This window comes from Jatropha curcas, chromosome 3 (assembly GCF_041381405.1).
Source record: "Jatropha curcas cultivar XTBG-Jc1 chromosome 3, XTBG_Jcur_1.0, whole genome shotgun sequence".
NCBI classification, from domain to species: Eukaryota; Viridiplantae; Streptophyta; class Magnoliopsida; order Malpighiales; family Euphorbiaceae; genus Jatropha; species Jatropha curcas.
The window spans coordinates 11110206-11121838 of record NC_143153.1 but is presented as its reverse complement, the minus strand read 5'-3'; the positions used below and the strand labels follow the sequence as shown (position 1 = coordinate 11121838).

The 11633-nt window shown below is 35.6% G+C and overlaps 1 protein-coding gene across 1 annotated transcript; it reads right to left on the bottom strand.

The window, feature by feature from the left end:
* Positions 1–8198: 8198 nt before the first annotated feature.
* Positions 8199–9160, bottom strand: LOC149497555 (uncharacterized). Its single transcript, XM_089719211.1, has 3 exons — positions 8772–9160; positions 8663–8723; positions 8199–8495 (listed from the first exon to the last, which is right to left on the bottom strand). The coding sequence occupies exons 1-3, from the start codon at positions 9158–9160 to the stop codon at positions 8199–8201; spliced, it is 747 nt and encodes a 248-aa protein (XP_089575337.1).
* Between the last annotated feature and the right edge of the window lie 2473 nt (positions 9161–11633).

The window sequence follows — 11633 nt, the reverse complement described above, 5'->3', positions numbered from 1 at the left end:
CTTTGGGTGCCTCAGGGACTTTAGTTCTGAAATACTCCACTTTCAGAGGTCCCTGTGAAAATAAATTTTCTGACAGGAAAACAAGACTTTAGCCAGTGCTAGGCTAGAAATTTTGTGATTAGGCCTGAAACAACATGCACGTGTGAAACGTGATTTTACATAAAAATGCATGAGTCTGCGTGAATTTGAGTGAATTCATGTGAATTCGAGTGAATTTATGTCTGAATTCTTGTGTGTTCGTGTGAGATGACGATTACGCCGGTCGACTTTGCTGCCATTATCGGGCATCCTTTTAGAGGGCAGTCACTTGTTTTTGATGATTGGATGAGGACTCTAGACCAAACATGCCTACAGGCGAGCCTCCGAGCTGCTATCGGGATGGAGTCTACCATCTCCGATAAGAGGGTAAATTATGATAGCATTATTTCTAATTATGATGAGATGCCTCAAGAGCGCTTGGAGGAGTTAGATTTAGATATGGTAGCACGAGCCTACCTCTTTTATCTACTATCGACTATCTTATTTACTAATCATGGTAACGATGCAAATTTGGCACTATTACCACCTCTTCAGGATCTAGATGCAACGAGGCAGTTTAATTGGGGAGCTATTGCCCTATCGTATCTGTACTATAGGATGGACTTGCGTGTCTGAGGAGCGCACCTGAAGGTCGCCTACAAGCACGTCATTAATGTATTAAATCATATTTTCTTTAAGCATTCTCCCTCTTTCCCATTATATTCTTGTTCTTTAACTTATTTACTGATTTCTGCTTTATTTTTTATACAGATTTGGGCCTGTGAGCACTAGGTCCTCCTTATGCCGAGTTTATACGGCTTTGACGGTGACATTAATGTGAGGACTCTCCTTCGAGGTCCAGCATGGAGATTCAATCGGAGGTATGCTTATACTACCTCAGAGGTCTCAGTGTTTCGGCAGTTGCTAAACAACTTATCCTGGGATCGAGTAAGACGCTACCTCCCACAATATATTTCTTTTTCTTTCTTTTTTTCTTTTGCTTTGCTTTTTCTTTTTTCTTTTTTCTTCTTTTTTTTAATTTTAATTCTTTTCTTTTTCTCTTTTTCTTTTTTTTTTTGTTTGTCTATGAAGGTATGCAAAGAGCTAGCATGGCACCTTCAATTGGTCGAGGTCGGGGAATTAAGCGTGGCGGGCGTCCTGGTCGTTGAGCTGGATGTCGGCCAGTCATTATTGAAGAGACTAAGGAGTCTGGCAATAACAACTTGGAGGAGACGGCTTCAAACATGTCTTGAGTTGGCTTCAAATATGTCTTGAGTCGGTTGCCCCAGTTTACTTTGTTTTGTTTTCTTTCTTTCTTCTTTCTTGCTTCTTTTTGTATTTGTTGGCTCAAGGGTCAATTTTAACTTGAGATTTTGATGATTATGCAAAACAAATAAATTTAATATCCTTGTATATGCTAATATTATTTTATGCAGATTTTTAAATATGGAAATTGCTAAAGAAGGCAAGTTCCTACAAATCCAAAATTCTTTGAATACCATGAAGATTATTGAAGATTTTTTTTTTAGTGGTTAGTATCTTAGGATATATTATAGGATAGAGAGTATATTCTTTTATAAGTACAAAAACATTTTTTTTCTCTCAAAATAATTTTTGGAAATTGCCTTAAAAAATTAAAAGTCAAATCTTGTTCTTTTAATTTCACTTACCTAAATGAAAAAGATTTTGGCTTAATTATTTTGGCAACAAATAATCAAGTATTTTTAAAAGATTCACATATATTTTATTTTCGGAAATTACCTTAGAAAGAAAAGTCAAATCTTGTTTTTAATTTTACTTACCTAAAATGAAAAAGATGTTAACTTAAATATTTTTAGCAACAAATAATTGAGTATTTACAAAAGATTCGTATATCTTTTTATCTTTGTAAAGTCTAAATATTCTTTAAAGCTAAAGATCAACACTTTCTAAAAATGTGATCTTCATTCCTCTTATAAAAGACGTTTTTCTTCTTTTAAAAACGTTGAGGTTTTTGCAAGAGTAAGAGTCCATTAAATAAAAGTTTTTAATCTCTCAAAGCTCTCTCTTATAACCCACTTATTTCTTTTCGTCTTTTTGCTTCAAGAAATATTTTTAAGAGAAAAGAAAATTTAATAACAACATTTTCTGGAGAACAGTTCTGAATTTTAAATCTGTTTTCTAAATCTATTTTATGTTCTTCCTGTGCTTATAATTGCATTTCTCTCTTTCTATATAGATTTTGTAATGTGTTGTAGACTAGAGCTTTTTAAATGAAAAACTGTTGTGTAATAGCTTAGGTGAAAAGCTGTGGTGTAATAGGTTATCAAGCGACCTTCTCCTTGTGTGAGATTCTAATGTCTTGATGTGAGTTTCTGTTCTCTGTAAAAACAGAAAGGGTTGACATTGACTAGAACATTTGAAAAATCTAATGGGACAACAGTTAGATCTAGGTGTTGATCTTTTTCCTTGTAATGTTGGTTTGTCTCTTACCCTTAAAAAGAGATAACATAGTGGAGGATCTCAATATGAGTCTTGGGGAGTGGATGTAGGCGAGTTAATGTCGAACCACTATAAATCTCTGTGTTTATCTTCTTTTATTTTTTGAAGTTCTGCTTGATTATATTCTGTTTACAGAACTGTTAATCTTTTTAAGAAATGCAAAGGTGTTAATGAATTTCTGTTTCTAAACGTGCATAAACTTTGTCTTTGTGGAACATTAGAACTCTGGATTTTTATATTGTGATTATACCAAGTTCTAATTTGTCATTCTACATTCAATATAAATCACAATATGAATTATAATCAGTTTTCTAATTTTGCTTAGGGCTTTGTGAGGCAGTTCTAAAATGCAATAACTGTTTTTCACAGAGTCTTTCTAAATCCATTTAAGCTTTGTGAAGGTTCTAAATGCAATAGCTATTCTTCACAAAGTCTTTCTAAATTTGTTTAACAAGCCTTGTGAGGTAGTTCTAAACTTGATAACTAACTCTCACAAACGCTTTCTAATTTCGCTGCAACACAATTCTGATTTTGTTTTTGAAAATCAAATTTTTTAGAAAACGCAATTCACCCCCCCCCCTCTTAGGTTGTGCCATACATAAACGGGACCCACAGGCCCAGTTTAGGGGACTGGTTCTTTTATAAAAAAATGGACATATTTTTATGGGTAAATTATTATTTAGTCCCTCAGATTTTACATAATTAACCAACTAATCTCAAGTTTTGAGCAAATATCTAGCTAGTCCCTCAGGTTTAACTCCGTCTAATGAAAAGGTCCTTCCGTCCGAAAAGTTGGTTTTTTTCCGTTAATTGAAGACTAAAAGACTAAAACACCCCTCCCTAGCTGACGTGGACCATAAGGGAAAATTATTATCTAGTCCCTCAGGTTTTACATAATTATCTAACTAATCCCAAGTTTTGCACAAATATCTAACTAGTCCCTCAGGTTTAACTCCGTCTAATTGAAAGGTCCTTCCGTCTGAAAAGTTAGTTTTTTTCCGTTAATTGAAGACTAAAAGACTAAAACACCCCTCCCTAGCTGACGTGGACCAGTATGAAGCGATAATGATATACCTAGTTTGTTTCCCTTTTGTTCCTTCCATGCCATAATGATATACCTATTTTATCTTTTGCACATATAACCTTGCATTAAATATTAATATTTATATTCAAAGTTATGAAATTATAATAATATAGGTGGCAATAATAATTACTTTTTTTATCTATAAATAACTATTATTTTAGAACCGGTGTTTTCTCCGCAAATATCTTTTTTTTAGAATATTAATGAGTAATTTTTTTTTCAATTTTATCCTTATTTATATTAAATTTAATAATTATTTTTATAATTTTCCAAAATCATATAACATCTCCTCTCTTACTTAAGGTTACGTAATAAAATTAATTAATATTTTGTTATAATTTATAAGAATAAATTTACTTACTTAATTACCATAAAAACATTAAAAGTATTTATGAATAGATGGAATACATTGTTTTTTTTTTTTTAGATTTTATCAATGATAATAGTAATGTTTCTTGATAAAATTTGCATATTAAATATGAATAAAATAGAAAATTATGTTTATTACTTTTTTTCTAAAAAAGAAACTATGATGATAATTTGGGGTAAAAAGAAAAATGAGGTATTTACTTTTTTGAAGAGGTATTTACTTTTATGATTCACTTAAATTTAATAATATTTAATTAGAACATCAAATTAATTTTTTTATCCTTTTTTTAATACTGTCTTTGTTCCATAATACTTGTCAAATTTGAAAAAAATAGTTTGTTCTAAAATATTTGTCTAATTTGGTCTAAAATACTTGTTATATTTGCGGTTTTAAGGAGTAATAAATATTTTTTTCATATTTACCCTTTGTGTATGATTAATAATTATTACTTCAATTTAATGATTTTTCTTAGAGATTAATATTAAATTAAGGGTAATATTGTCAAAATTTATTCAATAATTTATTATAATTTATACAAATTTAATAATTTTTTTAAAAGACATGAAATTCTAAATGTGACGAATATTATAGAATGAAGATAATAATATTTTAGAGACATAATTATATTTAATGGTTTTTGATTTGCAAATATTCATAATCTAAAACTAAACCGTACATTTAAGAGAGAAAAATGATTATGTCTCCATCGACTTTATATGAAACTCTTCAATTTTCATTTTTAAATTTAGTGAAGGCTAATTTTCCTACTCGTGTAATTAAGTTTAGTCTATACAATTCTACATGTGCATAAAATTATAGGGAAAATTATTATTTAGTCTTTTAGTTTATACAATTCCCTCCCTTATCGCTTCATACTGGTCCACGTCAGCTAGGGAGGGGTTTTTTAGTCTTTCTTCAATTAACGGAAAAAAACTAACTTTTCGAACGGAAGGACCTTTCAATTAAACAGAGTTAAACCTGAGGGACTAGTTAGATATTTGTGCAAAACTTGGGATTAGTTAGATAATTATGTAAAACCTGAGGGACTAGATAATAATTTTTCCTTATGGTCCACGTCAGCTAGGGAGGGGTGTTTTAGTCTTTTAGTCTTCAATTAACGGAAAAAAACCAACTTTTCAGACGGAAGGACCTTTTAATTAGACGGAGTTAAACTTGAGGGACTAGCTAGATATTTGCTCAAAACTTGAGATTAGTTGGTTAATTATGTAAAACCTGAGGGACTAAATAATAATTTTCCCTATTTTTATTTATGTAAAGGTAAATGCCAATTTCTTTACATGTCTTTGGAGTGGCGATGGTGTATTCTTGCTTTATAACTGATATTTGCACTATTTGTCAACTTTGAAACGTAACGAAATAGCAAACATTCCAACTATCTGCTACCTAGTGGCGTGCGTCATTATACGGTGGCTTGCGCCATACGTAGTGGCGTGCGCCACTAATGCTGCAGTGGCAGCCAGCTATCAAATTTATCCTTTTATTTCTTTCTATAAAAGCCCATAACACCCATACACGCTTCAAAAGCTTGTTCCTCTCCTTTCAGACGAAGCTTCTATAAAAACTTCCCTAAACTGTTCATTTCTTTCACATTCTTTATGGATCGATCCTTGGCACCTTCTTTCGAAGCATTGTTCCGCAGTATTAGCCGTGAGGATTGGGATTTGCTTTCACCTTTCAAGCTCAAAAGGTTAAGTTATTACCGGAACATTCGGGTTCAACCCAGATTGCTGCAATGGTTGATTAACCATTTCTACCCTTTGGACAACTTATTTTGCCATAACAACTCGAGATTTATCTGTTGTTCGAAAGCTTAGCATCATTTTCGAGAGAATACCTGTGACCGAAGGGGTTCCTGCGATGCCCCGGTTGGATATTGATCCTACTTCAATGATTCGGCCTGTATTCGATTTCTCGGCTTATGAGATTCCGTCTTATGACTTCAGAGCTAATGTCATGCCCTACGACCGCTTGTAGACCGTGCATTGAGTATGGACCACACTAGCCCGTACTAGCCTCCACTTGTTTGTTTCTATATTCTAAGCCAGTATTTGCTCTTTAGTGGTATTGATGATTATGGCAGCCTTCGCTGGTGCCTATAGTTGAGTAGATGGCTAGGCGACGAACGCCTTTTCCACTTACTCTAGCTGAGACTTTTATTTGGTTGGGATAGCATACTCGGGGTACTTAGTCTGATAGTGAGCTCGCTTTTACTACAGGTAAATGCTTTTTTTTTTTTTCATTTTCTTTTCTTATTTTTTTCCTTTTTCTTCTCTTTGTTTTTATATGCTCTAACTTTTGTTTAAGCCGCCTTTTGCGGTTTTTCGACTTAACGAGCTTCTCCCTTTTTTTCTTTTCTTTTATTATATATATATATATATATATATATATATATATATATATCTTTTTTTTTCTTTAAATGCATTTACAATTGTGGGCTTTTGAGAAGTTGCAGGTGGTGGATCCACCATCGGACTATCTGATGTTCGATTATAGACCGCGACTCTATGTCCGATGCCACCATCGTCTGACCGGCACACTGTTGACGACTGGACTGCAATCTTTTAAGATTTCACCTCTGAGGGTGTCAAATAGACTTGCCCCTAGTGGTATATAGAATGAGTCACAGTTTCTTCACACACGCTCTGTGTGCCCCTGTGTGGACTGACCATTTCAGTGGCTTATTATCCCAGCCGTGAGCTAGGTAGTACTGTCGTCATCAGCCTATCCCTGATTGCACTCAGTTTGAGGGTGTCCTTATTACACAGCGATTTCTATCTCACTTTATTTCCACTTGGCGTAGTAGCACGACTATACCCATTTCTGATGTGGCTGATACCTCTTCTTCAAACTTGTACCGCTTGTGGCTACAGGCTTATTTTGAAGTCGGTGCTGATTCTGAGTCGGCCGATCTATTGACTGGTAGATTTCTATTAGGACCTGTCGTGTAGATGCTCCTATCCTACTTTCTAATGATATGTACTAGACAATTATTAATAGTGCCATTATAAGTGTATGCACTTATTACTAATGAAATGCCTTTTGCTTGACATATTTCCTGTTATTCTACGTCATCAAAGTAAATTCACACCATTTTCATATCAACACAAACTTAACATGACAAGCTTTAAAGTTAATAAGAACACAAAAAGCGAATTTATTAATTGGGCTTTGCCATAAATGTTTCAAGTCACACATAAAAATTCTTCAGTCTATCCAAATTGACTGGTTTAGTAAATTCATTGCCTTCCATGTTTGATATCTTCACTGCACCTTTTGAAAACATTCTCTTAATCAGAAATGGACCTTCCCAGTTACGCTTGAACTTCCCCCTAAGGTCATGAATGTTTGGCCACATCTGTTTTAGGACCGAATCCCCTACTTTGAGTAGCTTCGGATGAACTCTCTTGTTGAAGTGCTTAGTTATTCTCCTTTTATACAGCTGATCCATGAATCGAGCGTTAAGCCTCTTTTCATCTAAGAGTGATAATTCTTGATAATGATTTTCTGCTCATTGACATTCTGGAATCTTAGATTCTATCATTATGCGCAAGGACCGCACTTCTATTTCCATCAGTAGCAAGACTTTCTTTCCATAGACTAGAGAATAAGGAGTTGCTCCATTCACAGATTTTACTATGGTCCTGTAGCCCTAATAAAGCATATTGTAGCTTGCTTGCCCAATCATGATGATTTTCTGCCATTTTTCTCAGTATCTTCTTCATGCTCTTGTTCGTGGCTTCCACTACCCCATTAGCTTGTGGTCGATATGGTAAAGATTTATGATGCTCAATTCCATATTTTTCCAATAGTGTCTTTACTTCTACTTGGAACTAAACTCCATTATCTATCACTATATGATGGGGGATCCCACATCTGCAGATCAGGTTCTTTTAGTGAATTTGGTCATTTGCTTAGCATTAATGTTCTCAAAAGATTTTACTTCAACCCATCTCGAGAAATAGTCCACTGCACCACTATGAATTTGTGTCAATTAGAAGCAGGTGGTGAAAGTTTTTCCAATGATATCTATTCCCCAAGCTACAAAGGGCCATGGCGAAATAGAAGGATGTAATTCTAAAGGCGGAATGTAACTCAAGTCTCCATGAATCTGGCATTCAAAGCACTTTTTCACAAAAGAAATACAATCCTTTTCCATTGTCGACCAATAGAATCATTATCTGAGAATTTTCTTTTCATGTGGATGCTGCAAACCCCTGCATGGATCTATTCCATAATTTCTTCAGCTTCTTTCTTTGATACACATCTCAACAATACCCCGTCTGACATTCTCTTATACAATTGACTATCTAAGACTGCAAATTGTAATGCCAAACATTGTATAGCTCTTCTGTCATCTTTAGTAGCTAAATCAGGATAGACACTCTTAGTCATCCACTGTAGGACATCATAAAACCATGGCTGTTCTTCTTTCTCTATATCCATTGTCCTTTCTCCTTCATAACATGGGATGCTACCCGAAGACATCATAAATGGCTTCTTAGGCAGAATTGAAATCTCTTCCTAGGCTAATGCTAAATTTGCCAAAGCATCTGTACTCAATTGTTTACTCTGCTTATGTGTGTGAAGGTTACTCTTTTAAAGTTCTGAATAACAATGTGCAGGTAGTTAATATAGGGTTTCCACATATCTTCCTTAACTTTCTTGTTTCATTTAGCATGCTCAATTACCAGTTTTGAATCACCAATAACCTCAACTTCTTCAGCTTTAAGGGCAATCAGAGCTTCTAACCTAAATCAGCAGGCTTCATATTATGCCATGTTATTTGTAACCACAAACTGTAATCTCTTCAACATCGGGATAACTTCTCCTTTTGGAGATTCTAACAAGACACCTACTCCGGCTCTTTTACTATGAGTTGAACCATCAAAGTAGAGCTTCCATCCTTTCTCTTCTATCAAGTTCAGATGCTCATCAGGAAAATCAATCTCCCATTGCTTATTATCTTCAACTGGATGTGTTTCTAGAAAGTCTGCAACTGCTCGTCCCTTGACGGTTTTTTTCGTAGCATACTCAATATCAAATTCTGATAACAGGATTAACCATCTTGCTAGCTTCCTTACTAGTGCTGGTGTTCCATACAAATATCTGACTAGATCCATCCTTGAGACTGTTATTATCTTATAAGACGGAAAGTAGCATCGAAGCTTTCGAGTTGCCCACACCATTGCTAAGCAAGTTCTTTCAATCAAGTTATATTTCTGTTCATTTGGAAGAAGCTTTTTACTCAAGTAGTACATTGCCTTCTCAACTCCTGCTTCATCAGTTTGTGCTAACATGCCTCCAATTCCAGCATCTTCCACTATTAAGTACAAAATTAAGGGTTTCCCCAGCTTTGGTAGGCATAAAACCGGGGGACTCGACAAATATTCCTTGATTTTGTCGAAAGCTATCTAGCAGTGATCGTTCCACTTTACTGGTCGATCTTTCCTTAACAGCTTCAAGATTGGATCACATACAATAGATAACTTTGATATGAACCTGTTGATATACTGAATCTTTCCCAGAAAACTTCTCACTTGCTTCTCTGTCTTAGGCGGTTCAATCTCTTGGATTGCCTTAATCTTGTCAGGATCGATCTCTATTCCTTTTAGTTCTACTATGAATCCTAGCACATTTCCCGAAGTTACCCGAATACACACTTCTTCAGGTTCAGCCATAGCTTGTATTTGATTACTCAGTCCATGAACCGCTCTAGGGCTGCTGGATGCTCTTCTGGCATCTTCATCATGACAATCATATCATCAATATAAACCTTTAGCCTCTTATGGATCATATCATGGAATAATGAGGTAGCCATCCTTCGGTAAGTAGCCCCGACGTTCTTTAAGCCAAACGGCATCACTCAGTAGCAAAAAGTTCCAAACTCTATCACAAAAGCTATCTTGACCTTATCCAACAGTGCCATGAGAATTTGATTATACCCTGCAAATCCATCCATAATGGAGTAGCATCCCATCATTGTTGCGCTATTTATTAGGATGTCAATATGAGGGAGAGGAAAATCATCCTTTGGTGATGCTTTGTTCAAATCAATAAAATCTACGCACATTCTGACCCATCCGTCTTTCTTGGGAACTGGAACTATACTCGCCAACCACTCTGGATAGTGAACCACTTCTAGAAATCCTGTATCTATCTGCTTGGTCACTTCCTCTTTAATCTTCTCGACCCATTCTGGTCTTAACTTTCTTCTCTTCTGTTTCACTAGCTTGGCTCCAAGATACAGAGGAATTGTGTGCTCGGCTATAGACCTGTCTATTCCTGGCATATCTTCATAACTCCATGCGAAGGCTTCCTTTTTGTCCATCAGTAGACTTTGAAATTTCGTGTTAGACTTTGAAATTTCGTGTTTAACTCTAGCATTAGGTTTGGCCCAATTAATAAAATTTGTGGATTATCCTTTGTGCCAATATTAAATTCAAGCATGCATGATGAGTTAAAGTCAAATATGTGCATGTGCTTATCTACTCGATCAATTAAACCATCAAGAAAGACATCAAACAAGTAAGCAAAATTAAAGTTCATTTCATTGAAAAGCATTGATAGTTCATTACATTCAAATTCATCATTAATAGAAATCACGACATCATAAGGAATCTCAGCTTCTTCAAAGCTTTCTTCAATATAGTCCCGGATCACCTTAAGCACTTGATCTGCAGGGTCCTCTTCTTCTTCCTCGGTGCTTATCTTCTTATTCCCCTCTTCTTCTTCTTCTTATTAGGCAGCTTGCTCCTCTTTCTTATCCTCTTCCTCGGCCGCTCTTGGCCCCTCAACCTCCTCTTCTTATGGTTCTTTCTCTTCCTCAAGCTTTCGTTCTCTAGGCTCAACCGCTAGGACCTCGATGACATCCACAAAGATCTCTAGACATGGTATGTTCTCCTGTATGCTCAAATGGCTTTATCAGCAGACATGGAGAGGAATGCTCACTCGAACGGATGAAACGTTCATCCATGTCCAACCAGCCGAATGTTTTCTCTAATGTGCTTCCATGCTTATAACCTAAGCCTAGGCAGTTCCTCTGGGTGTGAATTTCTTGCAGTTCTGTAATGCCTTATTGATTGTTTCCAAGTCCTTTCCCTTCCTCAAAGTTCATTTTCTTCATAATGTTGGAGACAGTGGGCCCCAAGTCAGTGCTTAGGACTGCAATCTAAAAGCCAGTCCATGGGAGGATAACCTGCTTGTCTATATTTAGTGTGGCTACACTTCTTCCATCTAGTAATAGGAATGGTGATGAGCTCACCATTAAATGGAAACTTGATCTTCTGGTGTAGCGTAGATGCATACCTCCCAATGAATGGTACCATGGGCGCCCAAGCAGTAAGGCAAATGTAGGGGATGTTTATCATAATAAACTCCGTCTCCTTTTCAATCGGCCCCACTTTAACTGCTTTCTTGAATATGCCTTCCACTTGTCTCTTAGAGTTGTCATAGGCTCGAATAACAACATCTAAAGGTTCTAGATCAAACACTTCCATCTTGAACTTTGAAAGAAGTTCCAATGGGCATACATTTAAAGTCGAACGGTCTTCAATCATGATATTTCCTATTATCCTGCCTCTCACTTCTGCCTTTATAAATAAAGCCTTGGTGTGATTCCTTCCTTCAGGAGGAAGCTCGTCGTTAGAAAAAATGATTATA